General features: G+C 38.1%; 1 protein-coding gene across 1 annotated transcript; it reads left to right on the plus strand.

The window, feature by feature from the left end:
* Nucleotides 1–789: 789 nt before the first annotated feature.
* Nucleotides 790–10,919, plus strand: LOC122648824 (acyl carrier protein 2, mitochondrial-like). Its single transcript, XM_043842066.1, has 2 exons — nt 790–1,143; nt 10,519–10,919. The coding sequence occupies exons 1-2, from the start codon at nt 862–864 to the stop codon at nt 10,693–10,695; spliced, it is 459 nt and encodes a 152-aa protein (XP_043698001.1). The 5' UTR covers nt 790–861; the 3' UTR covers nt 10,696–10,919.
* Nucleotides 10,920–15,275: the final 4,356 nt, after the last annotated feature.

Here is a 15,275-nt window from a genome sequence, read left to right on the forward strand (position 1 = left end):
ATCAAACTAAAACTGGACCAATTGACCTAAGTTAGCTATTTCACCCTATCAAAGCAATTGACAGGAAAAGGCATCAAAGGGTATTTTCGCAAATGTAAGGGTGAGCATCATAGAGAGTAGGGCTTTGCAATTGCGAATAAGGGTGTCCATCTGGTACGGTATTAGTATTTGGTATGGTTTGGGTACCTTATTGTACTATATTGGATAAATGATGAATTTCCCATATCGATACTATATCGACTCGGTATGGACCGTATGGTTGCGATATGGATTTTGTGGGATATGGTATGTGGTATGGTATTTAGTATTATACCTATATATGGTATTCAAAATATGTTATTTTGTATATATAAATTAATAAAATTATTACATATAATATGAAATATATTATATTTAATATGTTATATTGTATATATAAATTAAATACATATATACTTATATATATAGACATATAATTGTATATATATATCTAGCTTTTAATTTGGTATCATATTTGGTATGTATCGATGGTTTTAACCTTCATGGCTTCATATTGATACCGTCTCGTATCAAATATGGTACTATTTTTTCATATCGATACCATATCGAATTGTATTTGATACGGTAATACGGTGTGGGATTGATTGCGGTATATGATTTCGGTACCGGATTGACACCCTTAGCTGTGAATGCCGGTGCCAGTGCATAACTCCAGGATTGACTGGATTGTTGGTGCCGCGGTGGCTCGGTCTTTATTTTAGTAGGGACTCGGTACTAGGTACACTCGACCTAGGATCCTCTCCAAGTCCTGGCAGGCTGACGCCTTTCACAAGTTGTGAACCATTTCTTCCCTTAGCAGAGACGACGAACGAAGCGTAGAAGATGCAGATCTTACGAACTGGAATTCGATCTCTCAGATCGGCTTCTTCTGCTTCTGTTCCTTCAGATTTATGGCGGTGCATTGACGGTGCTTTCCCTGCAATTTCTGTGATCAGGAGAGGAGGTTCCTTTGCAGATAGTGTGTCCGTTCTGGGGTTTATCGCAGAAGCGAGGACTTTCTCTCAATCATCTGCTTGTGCCTCTGCCACTTGTTTGGACAAGGCGGAGGTGACCACTCGTGTCGTGGGTCTTCTCAAATCCATCCCGTTCGTTGATCCCGTCAAGGTAGTCTTATTTTCCTTTCCTACCTTTGGATTTCTTCTTCTTTGCCCTCTCCGTTGTGCCTGTCGTTTGTTTTCCTTTGACCATTGATAAGCTCTCATGGATTACTGTTTTCCGTTTTTACTGAAATGTTGTATTATGAGCGGCCACTAGCTGAGTAGCTGCCAAAATTTTTGCCGATGCTGATAAAGAATTTTATAGCTATCTTCTTCTAATATCGTTGGTCAAGTAATTTTTCCTGTTTCTTGCCTCGTACTTTTAATATACGAAGGAAGGGATTAAGCTATTTTTGTACCTTTCGAGCAAGAAAAATGAAGAAGTTTTGATTTCGTAAGTGTGGGACGGAAGGCTGTCCACTGATAAGAATTTCCCGCTCCCATGCCCAGGTAACGTTATGTTTCCGCTGTTGATTTTCTTGGACTCAACATACAAGGAGAAGGAATTAACCATTTTCCATGGCTTCTGCTACCTTCACTTCGTTTCAAAGTTCAAAACCCACCTCCCCTCTCCTCCGTAGAGGGAGAAATAAAGAAAAAAAGAAAGGATCCACTTCATCCTCCTTCAACACACTCATAAAGGAGGGACAAGAGGACACCATATTCCCCGACTGTCAAAACTTTTTCACAAGTCTTGGTCTCCCGATGTACCATGTGTCCTTGATTCACGGTGCACTTCACCAAATAAAACATCCAATTTACATTCTAAATATTTGCTTGAAAACCGTCCTCTACTTAATCTCTTTCTTGAAGCCAACCTCTACAGTAACATAGTCCCAAGCTGCAAGGTTTATTGAGCTCCCTTGATATTGATAAACATGAAAATTCTAGGATGTCAAAACAATAAGAGAAGTGGAGTGAGGCTGCCATAGATAGTACCATTGTTTCTTGTATACATCTTAATATTTCAAATCAAATTATGGATAGCTTAAGGCTATAGTGATGATTTGGTAGCCTATTCCAATTTTGAGGATATTTACAGATCCAGAGGAATTCGTTCTAGAAACGGTATGATATATGGCTGCTTGGGATCCTAGTTCAAGTTTTTTTTTTGAACTGATTGCTGATGCAGCGGGATTGTCCCTACATTACTCAGATTAGAAAAATGAGTAACAATGACTCAATCTGTCTTCAATCAGTCCTTGGAAAAGATCAAAAGAAGAAAATGTAGGAAGAAGTAATAATGAATAATGTTTGAAAAAGATCTAATTGGAGAAATTTAAGAAACTTGGTCAAATCAGAATCCTGAAAATTTAAAATTAGGGATCTGTGGGGAATATCTTATGGTGCAACTGACAAAGAACTAATTTCTTGACATCAAAGCATTTCCAGACCTGGGCAATAGGTATATCTTACGGTGCGGCTGAGAGAGAACTGAGTTCTTGACATCAGAGCGTTTCCAGACCTGAGCATAGTATTTTTTCTCACGTGGGACTATTTATTAGTCATGAATCCATGATAAGAGATGTGGAAACATGGAGAAAAGATGTGATGTGTGTGACCATAGTTTCATATCTTCTCAGAAAAAAAGGGCTTGCCTAGTGCACGAGGCTCCTGCCATTGCGGGATTTGGGGAGGGTCATAATGTACACAGCCTTACCCTCGCCTTGCGGCGAGGCTGTTTCCCGACTTGAACCCGCAACCACTTGGCCACAATGGAGCAACCTTACCGTTGGGTCTAGTTTTGTCACTTATCTTCAAGACAAATTCGGTCAAATCAGTTATATCTCTAACTAGATTAAAATCATGAAATTCTGATATATTCTATGTGAAATTGTGTCCAGTTTATTATTAATAAGGTGTTAATCTGTCGTGGGAATTCCATTTTGGAACTTTGAGTTAAAATTAAGTATCTTCTATGTTTGAGTTTCTTTTCACCCTTTTATCTAGAAATTTCTCATTAGAATTGCTAACTTTGTAAATGAACTCAAAATGCCAAGCTTGGTTTTTAGTAGCATGGTTAGGTTTGATTATGTTTTAACTCTTGTTTTCTAGTTGCTAGTAAGTCTTAGTATAATTAGGAATTAGTAAGTGGGGAACTGGTAATCTTGTGGATTATAGCCTTACACAAAGGCAAAGGGGAGACAACCAAAGGGGTAGATGGTATTGAGATTGTTTTAGTGAATTAAAGTTTTGTTGTTCCCCTAAGCTCTTGTTGTAGTTGTAGGTTGCAATGGACCCTAATTGAGTTCTAGTTCAACTTCACCTAAGGGCTAGAGATTAAAACCAACACATGATCTAGCCGCAGGTCTAGTTAATAGTCAAACTGGAGAGAAAATCCAGCAATAAGACTAAGATAACTGTGAACTGGTCCAAATTCCAATCAAATGACCTAGAGGAAACATAGATGGATATTCCAAAGTTTGGAGTTAGTGCAACAGCCAGATTTGAAGAAATCAAAAGAATACCAAATTAGAAAGTTGCTGAAATTAGAAACTGAGATTGAGTAACTGCAGAAATTTAGTGACTAAATCAAGGAGTAACGAGTGAAAACCATATTAGTAACTCAGAATATATTTAGTAACAAAACAGTTAACAAATAGAAAGTGGATCAGATTTAGTAACTTGTGGAAAAATAGAAGTAGAGCGGAACAATAGTGCTGTAACAGCACTCAAGATATTGCAGAACAGCTGCTTGTTTCGATTGCAAGCCAAGCTATGGATCGGCCTGCTAAACAACAAAGACCGGGAGCATTAAAGAGTACATTTTAGTAGCAGAATTGTGAACTAACTCCTACCCTCTTGCTTTGGTGGTTGTAGCTGGAGTTGCTGTGTGTGAGCCGCTTTACCTGAGCCTGACATGCTACCACCTAACATTAGGGAAGTGAACAGGGACACAATGGAGTGATAGGAGGCTGTATCGGCAGTAGAATTTCAGGTTTAAACAGAAACAATAACTTGAATCCGCAAGATGGAGAAGTAATCAAAATATGACCTTAGGTGAAGGAAGAATAAGAATAAGAAGATAGAAAAAGGTGATATGTACTAGGTTTCTTATCTAGAACTCGACCAACATCTCAGCAGTCTACTTGGCTTCCCACCAAGCTACCTTAGCATCCCACCAAGGTTGTCAGTGCATCTCACAACAAATCACAGCAAGGAGTTTTTGCCAAAATTGTTGAAGGGTCTAAAGCCCTTCTCCTTTATTTATAACTCCATAGCAATCACTAAATTAGGAAACCCATATGTATGGTAGGAGGGATCCCTTACAACTTAAATCTCTCTTCAAAATAGAAGCTATTCTAGAGCATTACAAAATAGAAACTAAATACTAAATCCCGAGTAGGACTTAAATTCCTAATATTTGGGCTTATAGAATTGGCCTATTATAATAGTAAACCCAAAAATGTTAAGTCTATGGTCCATATAACCCATTGGCCACTCAAATTAATCCCAACTTAAACCAAACTTGAACTATAGGTTTGGTTGGACCCAAAAAAAACCTAAATCAAATCCAAACCAAGAAGTCCATCTTCCCTTCTTGCTGAAATTCTGCATCAACTCTCCTTGGCTTAAGAAAACTCAACCTCGAGTTTTGTAAAGTCAAGGGATCAGCTTCGTGTGGTGTACATCAATGACTAGAGTTATTACGATTCCTGTGCTAACACCACTCGACTACTATGAAGGATTAAGGGATCGTTAAAATATTCATATGCCTGAATGTCGGGGTAGAACCAATTCCCAACTAGACAATTAGGAACTAATTCCACAGTAGGATCTTTCAACCCTAACAACAGAACAAAGTATTACAGCTAGAAAATCACAGAATCTTATAACAGTAGGTGAACAGCAACCAACCAACTCTTCTAATTCCCAAAAGGGTTTAGCAGTACCCTGGTCGATGTCCGGCCACAGGGAAAACAAAAGTAGAACAGGTCTGGTCTATAGGCTGACAGAATAGGAGATGTGAACCAGGGAACAGCAGATTCCAGAATTAGTAAGTCAGCACCTCAGGTGGGACTGCTCTTACTATCGAAGATAGGACTCTTGGGTTGGAACAACTCCTTAAAATATTGGCTTAATCTGAAGGTTGAATGCTGGGTTATGAAGGAAACTCAGAAATAGAAAGTATGAATCAAAATAGCAACTCACTGAGAAGGATAATACAACCAGTAGATCAACCTCAAACTGCCATCGAAGGAAGGAATAGGTGAGGGTATTACAGTCCCAAAACTTGATCAGGATCTGATGAGCAGCTTTGGGAATCCAAGGGGTTGAGGTTGCTGAAATATAATACCACCCAGCAGAGCCCCAGGGCATGTCTTTCAGTCGTCAGACAATATTTCGATCTAGCAGCAGCAAGACAGTATTCTCAAGCCAACAGTATCTTTCAGCAGCACAACAGGGCTTGGAGCAGCAACAAGACAGTATTCTCAAGCCAAAAGTATATTCCAGCAGCACAGAGGGGTTTCGATTGCTTCACAGGTGCTTGATAATTGCAGAACAAATAAATAGAAACAAAAGAAATCAAAGAGGAAGAAGAAAGGAAGGAGGGATAGGGAAGGGCCTCTCATAGCACTCAATGGCAAAGCCAATTTTCTCAACTTCAAATTTTGGGGGCTGTAATACAGCCCTGTTTTTATTAATAGCTTTCAAAATCCTCATGCGTGGAATAAATTCTTTACAAATTAGTAATCTAATAAAATTATAAACTATAAAATAGGAACTCCTAACGAACTAGTGTCATTACAGTAAAAGAAAATCTACTTTCTAAAACTGAAAATAGAAACTAGATAATGACAGCAATAAATCTGATCCTCTCCACTTGATATCTCCAATTGGGGCCCACAAGATCATCTAGAAATTATTCCATGCAAGGCTGCAACTATCTCCAGATATATCTCCTTCTACTGGCCGAATGGGCCCCACATCACTGTTCACGTGAACAAAAAAATGTGAACAATACCACTGTTCACGTGTATAGTAGCCTCCTTGAACTGCATCAGCTCGCCCCCACTTGAAAAAACTCGTCCACAAGTTTTAGTAAGCTTAGGGGTGATCTTAGTATGGTACACGTCCAATTCCAGGCCGTACACATACTCTGGCAGCTCTCGACAACTAGGGATGTAGTCATCCAGACATGGCCCTCTCTCCTCAAAGAACTTAGGTGGGATGACAAACTCAATATGCTCCAGTTCAGCTTCAACTATGAAGGGTGTTTCTGTAGGGATCTCCAGAACTGGTTTCAATCACATTCTCTATACAGGACTGTTCTACATAAATGTAGTACTAACTAAGCAATTACAAATCATGCTTCTATTTTGTCCCTTCTCAATACCTTACCTGAAATCCAACCTTAAAGTTTCCAAATTTCATCTCTTCTTCTCGCTCTTAATCTTTGATTTGAAAATAAACAACAACTCAGCCTTATCCCAACTAAATGGGATCGGCTACATGGATCCTTTCCCTCCAATCAGCTCTATTCAAGGTCATACTTGATACAAGGCCTAATTTATGCATGTCTTTCCTCACCACTTCTCTTAAGGTCATTTTAGGTCTGTCCCTGGCTATTTTAGTTCCTTCAATCTGAATCAAATCTCCATACCGGGGCATCCAAAGGCCTCAGTTGAACATGGCCATGCCACTTCAAGGCTCAAAAAACTTTCTCGTAGCTTATCATGTATCAGAGCTACTCCCAAATCAGCTCAAGTATGATCATTCCGTACTTTATCCTTCCTAGTTTTGCCACTCATCCATCTCAACATTCTCATCTCCGCTACACCGAGCTTATCTATATGACACTTCCTAACTGTCCAACATTCCGCACCATACTTCATAGCCAGTCATATGGTTGTCCTATAAAAATTTCCTTTAAAGTTTTTAAGGAATACACAGATCACACAACACTCTAGACAAAACTCTCCACTTCATCCATGCTATTTTAATTCTCTGTGAAAAATCATCCTCTATATCACCTTCTTTATTTATGATTGAGCCCAGATACCTAAAATAATCACTTTGCGGAATCTCTCTCTCATCAATTTTCACCACCTCATTATCCGTCCTGGTGTAACCGAAATTATACACCATATACTTCGTCTTCGTTCTACTTATCTAAAAACCTTTTGATTCCAAGGTTGATCTACACAACTCCAACTAGCGGAAGTCCTTGTTTTTGTCTCATCCACTAAAACAATATCATCAGCAAAAAGCTTACACCATGGAACCTCATCTTGAATGTCTTTGGTTAAACATCCATGATAAATGCAAACAAATAAGGGTTTAAAGCTAATCCTTGATGTAACCCAATTGTAATTGGGAATTTACTACCTTGATCCCCCATAGTTCTTACACTTGTCATTGCACCGTCATACATATCTGTAATTATGTCCACATATTTACTTGAAACACTTCTCTTCTCCAGTACTTGCCAGATTTTCTCTCTAGAGACTATATCATAAGCTTTCTAGGTCAATAAAGACCATATGGAGATCCTTCTTGCGACTATGTCATAAGCTTTCTCGGTCAATAAAGACCATATGGAGATCCTTCTTGCAAGCTCTAAATCTTCCAGGAGTCTCCTAAAGAAATAGTTTCTGTCCTGGATCTTCCTGGCCTAAAACCAAACTGGTTCTCCGTAATAGTAGTTTCTTGTCTCATGTGTGTTTCCATAACCCTCTCCCATAATTTCAATATTAGTTTTATGCCTTTATAGTTATTGCAACTCTAAAATTACCTTTATTTTTTGTAAATTGGAACCATGATGCTTCTCCTCCATTCATCTGGCATTTTCCTTGTGTTCATAATATTATTAAACAGCTTGGTTAGCCAAGATAAGCCACATATTCCTCAGCTCTTCCACACTTCTATTGGGACCTCCTCTAGGCCTTGTGCCTTGCCTACTTTCATCTTCCTTAAAGCAAGGTACTAAAACTCGGGTCTCGGTACCAACTCGGCCCTTGGGAAAACCGAGTCGAGTCGAGATCTTGCCGAGATCTCACCGAGTTGGTGCATTTTTGTTATTTCTGACTCGAAGCCTCAACTCGGTGGGTTTTAGACCGAGTTTGGGTCTGAAACTTGGTATTCAGCCTATTTTAGGCCATTTAAACACAATGACACTATCAGATTTTGCAAAAACAAAGTCCAAATATGAGTTTCAATTCGGACCATAAGTCGTTAGGCGATGACGTACTAAAATACCCTCTACACATAATTTAGTAATAGAAAGCAAGCAAAACATTCAATTAATAGCTAAACAACTTAAATAAGAATTAGAAATGTTAAAGTGATACATCAAACTGTTTAACAGTGTTACAACTATCATCACATAAAATGACTTTGAATCAAGTATTCAGTCCCCGCTAATGTCACATAGTCTTCCCATGACATAGTCAGGTAAGTAAATACATAGTAGATGGGTCATTTCCATGGGTCAACCCGAGATCTGAGATCTCGCCGAGATATGTCGAGTTAGATAAGTAAATACATAGTAGAAGGGTCATTTCCATGGGTCAACCCGAGATCTCGACTCGAGATCCGAGATCTCGGCGAGATCTCTTCGAGATATTGCACTTTTATGTACCGTATGCCATCTCGTCTCGGTTTCTCAGAATACCGAGACGAGAGCCGAGATCTCGCCGAGTCGAGACGAGTTTTAGAACTATGCCTTAAAGCTTCTTTTACTTCAGACTCCCTAATCTATGTTATGATTTTTTTTTTTAAATATACAAACCTTTTCTCATTTAAATAATTTATTTTACCTACCAAATTAATTCCAATTGACTTGAGACTTGTACTAATGGCAAAATGACCTTTGAGCGGCCTTCCCATGTGGCCCACACTCATTGTTCCTTGTGAACAGATGATGTGGCTATTCCAACCGATGGATTAAAAAGACATGGTCTGGTTTAGCCACGTGTCAAATTTCAGTGCCTAATTCGTTCAGATTCCCCCATGTATGTCCATATTGTACTCCAACCACTACTGTGTGCTCTCCTGTAGTCCTATTTTTAAATCTGTGTTTTGCCACTTAGCATACTCTGTTTGGGTTGAAATTTGATATGTGAGCAGGGGCCCATGGGGTCTATCTGTACACAAATTTTGGACATAACTAAGCTGCGACATGGCAGAAATTTGGGCTATCCAAGAAGCCCTTCCTATTTGGGCTGTATAGGAAACAAGGACTCTTAATAATCTCCCTCACTTTTACACCATAGACTTTCCAAACCCCTAGCTTGCTTTACATTGGGACTCACCCTTGTATTAGAAGTGGGGCCCACTCTAAATTGGAACCTGCGCTATTACTCCTTAAGGAACATAATATGTTATCACAGCAACATGAAATTCTTTGGATGAATAACTGATTCTCCTCTCCCTCTCTCTCTCTCTCTTTTTTATTTTTATTTTTAGAGCATGTCTAGAGAAGCAACCGTCTACGGCTCTACCAGAAACCAGGTTTTGACCAGTGTAATTGGAAAAATCCATTAGATTTATCTCAAGTCAGTAGTAAGCTATTGGAAGTGAGGGACCACAAACTAAATGGTGTCAATAAAAAAGTTAGCTAAGAATTTATGAGAGATGATTTAGAAAGTGCAAATCACAGTACCTGTGAGCTGGAATATACATGTAAAATTGCCAGCAAGCTGCTCGTACATTCTGTGCCTTCTAGTTTGCTTTTGCTGATAATCTTCTAACGCCATGCATTCATGTGAAGTTCACTTCAAAGAAATAGGAAAAATATGTTTATGACTACATTATTATTCACTGTAAGCAAATCCTTATAAACCTAGGAGACTGCCCTTTTTCTTCTTCCTATTTGTCAAAACCACGGTTTTAAATTTCAGAAAAATTTTTGGGATGAGGGAACCAAAATCACAATCTTTGATGTCTCAGGTGGTCACAATTTTGGGATATTTCAGATACTTCAAAATGACTTAGATTCTACGATTTTGGCAATTTTTTTTCCTTGTCATGATTTTTTTCTTTAATTTTTAACATATTTAACCTTTGAAGTGCAAAGTTCTCCCCCTGAACAAGGTTTTGGTGGAGGTTTAGAAATTTCAGAATATTTTGTTTCAGGTCCTTGGACCGAAATTTTGAGATCTTGGTTTATTTAAAACCTTGATCACAACAGTTTTCCTCTATACAAATACTGTAACTAAGAAGATGGTCTCATCAGAGCGTATCAAATTATATCAAAATGAGGCACCAAATATGCCCTAGCATGTACTGCAGCTTTTGTATACTGCCAAAGGACCAAGCAATTGAACAAAAATATTTAGGTTCAAAATTGAAGGATGAATAGTTTGTCTCTTGCTTTTGTGACCGTCATCCTGATCATATCTTCTTACTGTATAGTTTTTTCAAGTCCTAATTTGCATCCCTGTTCTTCTCATCTTAGATTAATTTTCCCAGTGGTTAAATTAATTTCGGTGGTGCACAGGTGAGCCCAGTGGCAAGTTTCAAGGATGACTTGCAGTTGGATACGTTGGACAATGTGGAAGTAATGATGGCAGTGGAAGAAGAATTTGCTGTGGACATCCCTGACACTGAAGCCTGTAAAGTTTCTACCACAGCCCATCTCATTGATTACATTGCAATCCATCCTCAAGCAAAGTGAAAGTCCTGTTCTTTCTAGGTGATGTCTTAAATGACGACCTATCGAGTTTTCTTTTTATTCTGGCTTCTCCTCCAAAGCCAATTCAAAGGTTTGTAATAATGTTACAGTGAACAATATGAAACATTGTCATTCAAATTGGACTGGTTGTTACCTGGTAAGCTTCTTATTGATACATTATGCATTTGAGTTTCTAGCTCCAGTCTTTAAATCAGAAATATTCGTTATGCATTGGTCCTTTTTAAACGTGAAATCAAGGTTAGCCTTTTTCAGAATATTACACCTTTTTTGCTAAGGTGATCCAGGAAGGAAACAAGGTCAGAATTTTGGTGTTCTTTAAGGTGCTACTGAATGAACTTTAGGCTTGGCTTGTAATCCAACATACCACAATAACAATCACTTAACGCAGGTTTTTATCTTGTTTCTAGTAGGAGTAACAATCAATTGGTTTCTTGTGTCCATCCAAAGTGCTCTACGTTGTAATGACAGTGACATGTCTGGATAAATAATCCTTATTAATCTTCTCTCCTCATATAATATCTTTAAGATATGTTTATTCAGGCGGCCAGAACAAATTTTCACATTCATAGATTCAACCTCGAGTTGCAACAGTCAGGTTGAGGGTCTGAAACATGAAAACAGCCTCTCCTCAAAGTGGGGTTAAGGCTGTGTACATTTGCCGAGACCCTGCAGTAGCGTGAGCCTCGTGCACTAGGATGCTCTCATAGATTCAACCTCGAACATGCAGCCATTAACTAAGCAACAGGATGCAGAATGTTGAGCTAGATTGGCTGTAAGAGATTCAAACATGTTAGTCCTATTTGATAAGAAAGAGGTAGAACATTTTTTTTTTCTTTTTCCTCCCATGGAGCTTACTGCCGAGGTCATGCCAAGGTCCTTTTAGTTCTTGGCATTTGGGAGGCTTACTGATCGTTTAGTGTTTAGTCGATTTATAATCTTGCCATGCGATCTGCAATTGAAAAAAAGGGGGAGGGGAGGGGGGAAGAAGAAATCCTTTTACTTTTTTCTTTTGTCGAATTTTCTCAGCCTTGATATCCTTACGAGTTAAAAATGTTTTTCGCCAAATGGACTCCTTTCTTGAGAATGTCTGTGATATGAGAGAGGCCCCCTTGAGATTGAAAGGTTGAATTATACAAGTGAGCCCAGCAAGAAAGAGATTCAGAATCTCAGCCCAAAGATGAGTAAAACAAGAAGTATATCATGATTTCCCCCCAAAAAAGAAGTATATCATGATCAATCTTATAAGCAACAAAATCAATCACAGAAATGCCAAATCATGCTTAGACAAGAAAGACAGTCAAGTAGCACAAATGCATGAGCTAAGTTAGCATAATTCTTATGAATCTTATTCAATTTTTCAATTCGTACAAGATAATCACGTCTGATTGATCTGAAATGTAAGTCAATCTAAACAAAATCCTCCATATAATCATGAAGAACTCAAAAATCAGAACTCATGTTCCATAAAGCCCATGAAAATGACTTATCTCCAGATATTCATTTGATCAGAATCATATTTAGACTGGATCTTCTCAAAAAAATTATCACAAGTCTCATGAACTAACTCCATTTGATCTTTTATGCATAAATTGCCAATGCGCCTTTAACAGATCTTAGATCATGTTCATTTCTTCAGTTATTTGGTTGGTAATTCAACCTTAATCGATTACATATCAAGGTAGAATTTCATATTGTTTCATCTTACAAAATGGTAAAATAACTCAAAGCATTTAAATGCGGGCATTCTTTTTCTCCTTTGGTGTTTACAATTATAATCTCATTGGAGGGTTCATGTGGCATCTCCAACTAATTGATAGATAAGCGACCACATGAATTGATCATTTATCAAAATTTAGAGTCAAGATTTGAATAATTAGAAAATGGTTCAATACATAGTGAGCCATTTTATAAACATAATTGGATCGTCTCATTCTAAGGTGCTACTATGTCAAAGCAGCGTTCAGGTCACAGCTAGCTCTGTATACAGATCTCTCTGATGAAGACTGGGTGAAAGTGTGAAACAATGGTTGAAGAATTCATCTAAAAGTGCAGTTCATCTTGATATATTTAATTATGGATTGTCATTAGCAAATTTGGAAGGCAATGAACAGCCAATGATATTGCAGATCTCCCAACTCAAGTAGTTGATCCTGTGAAGTCCGATCCCTAATCAGTTCATATCGGACAGTTTTGACCTATTTTTCAATAAAAAACAGGTTTTTTTTTTTAAAAAAAAATTGTTTTTACCCTTGGTCCTATATCGATTCTGATCCAGGATCGGCCAGGAATTGGTATCAGCCTTTATCGATACCAATACGGATAGGACGATTCAGCTAATCCGATACCGACTCTTAGAACCATGTTTTGTGAAGGTTGTTCTCATGTGTAGAGATAGACGATTCCAATAGATGACTAAGCCATGGTCAACAAACATGTTGAGCAGTGCAAGCAATGACTCCTCCTTTAGTCCTAGGAGATTGTTGATGGTAGAAACCTTCTAAAATCTATGTTAGTGTCAAATATGTTCCTGGATATGCTTACCACTAAGCCCCATCATTTGGCTAAGTTTGGGAAGATAATTCTCTCTCTATGTATTCTTCCTGCCTTCCTAGACGACAAGGAGGGCTGCTGACATGTCTGAAGTACTAAAATCTTGTTTTGTGTAACTATGGTTGGTTACATTGAGTCTATGATCATACTAAATTTGGCTTGCTTTGTACATGTAGAGGGGTGGTCTTCTTTCGTATGTTAAGGGGCAAATGGTATTATATATCTAATTAAATTTTTTGCAATCAAATTATATAATATTGTCTTTTATTATTTAGTCCACATCAAATGGTTATGATTCATATAAAAATACTTGATTACATGAAGAATATCCTTTCCATAAAATTTTCACATTTGGATTCAACATATATCCTCAACTTTACTATACCTCTAGCACAAGAATTTGCCTTGATTAGATGGTTCGAGCCCCAACTTGGTGAGCAGTACTAAATTTTACTTACAGATCAAGTTTCCCTCCACCCACAGTGAATGGGATACCATTCACCAAGGGGCAGGAATGGGTATCGAAAGAGTATTTTGGAACATAGTAAAACTCTAGGAGGGGTTTGTGAACCCTAGGATGGTGGGTGAACCATCCTCTGTGGGTGGAGGAAAACTTTATCTTTCATTTATTGTAACAAAATTTATATTTAGGCCTTGTTAGAATTAGAAGCCTCTAAATTTTATTTTTATGTTATTAACAGATAAAAAAAAATTGAGGCTGAGGAAACTAGGTGATTTACATAGAGTAAATGAAAAAAAGAACTTGAGAATTCTTTGGTTAGATGTGAAATAGAATAAAATTAAGCGAAATGAAATGAATAGAGAAAGTGTAAAGCATTTTTTCAATTGGATATTTGATTGAAATAGAATTAATGCAAAGTGGAACGAAAAAACATGTGGAAACCCATGTTTTTCCTTGTTTAGATATTAAAAAACAGGACCAAATTTTCTGTGAGCCACGGTGAAGGGTAATCCTTTGATTGCGGTCTTCGGATGGGATTAGAGGGTATTGTAGGACAGGGAAGAATATTATCACCTTCGTCCAATGGGGAGTTATGTTTAAAGACCATAGGATGGTGGCTGAACCCTACACTATGGGTGTAGGAAAACTTCCTCCCTAAAAACATATATAAAATCTACAAAGTGGAGAAAATGGGATTATTGGAGTTGTAAAGTCTCTTTTGTATCTCTATAAAAAAGGGAGAAGAACCCTAAAAGGCAGCGTGACCCTGCACCCAATCATAGAGGGATACAAAATTCCCGTCCCACCCCTATTGATGCTTCCATGCACACTCCCACTAACCCCGTGTTGGCACAAGGGCCACACTGCCTTTCGGGAACCCTCTCCCATAAAAAACGAATTGTAAAAGAGTCATGATGTAAAATATTAGCCAACAAGAGCAAACATGTGGGGCCCACAAGAAGCATTGAAATGGTTCTCAATGTAAAGTGTTTTGATTTTGTTTCACTTTGGCTAGTTGCAATCATTCACTTGTCTCATTTTACTCTACCAATTAAAGTTTTAGTTTTCTCAAGTTCACTTTACATCTGACCAATCCAAACAGGGCCTTAGTAGTCCTCTAAGGCAATGCATAAAACTTCAACCCATTTACTTTCCCTACCCTTTTTTTCTTTTTGGAGGCACTCAATATGGTGACAACCCTTTGATAATGAAACTGGTTACACGAAGCCAAAGGCTCACGTGTGTTGTTAGGATTAGGGGTTTAGGGTAAGTCACCTTAATGATGAGTTCCCATCATGCACCTTGCAAGGCACAGATGGCATCCGCCATAATGTGATATGATTTTAGTGACCCCTCAAAAGGCAGGATCTTCAATGTGTTGCTACAGCTAGATTGACTTCTTTGAACTCATGAGATTCTTATAAAAAAAAAAACAAAAAGCCTCATGAGATTTTTTGTTTTCTTTGGATTGGGTTTTGAAATAATCCAATCCCTAAAAAATTTTAGGATCGAGTTTTTCTCCACCCATGGTGAAAGAAAATCTCCTCAC

This window comes from Telopea speciosissima, chromosome 1, assembly GCF_018873765.1.
Source record: "Telopea speciosissima isolate NSW1024214 ecotype Mountain lineage chromosome 1, Tspe_v1, whole genome shotgun sequence".
NCBI classification, from domain to species: Eukaryota; Viridiplantae; Streptophyta; class Magnoliopsida; order Proteales; family Proteaceae; genus Telopea; species Telopea speciosissima.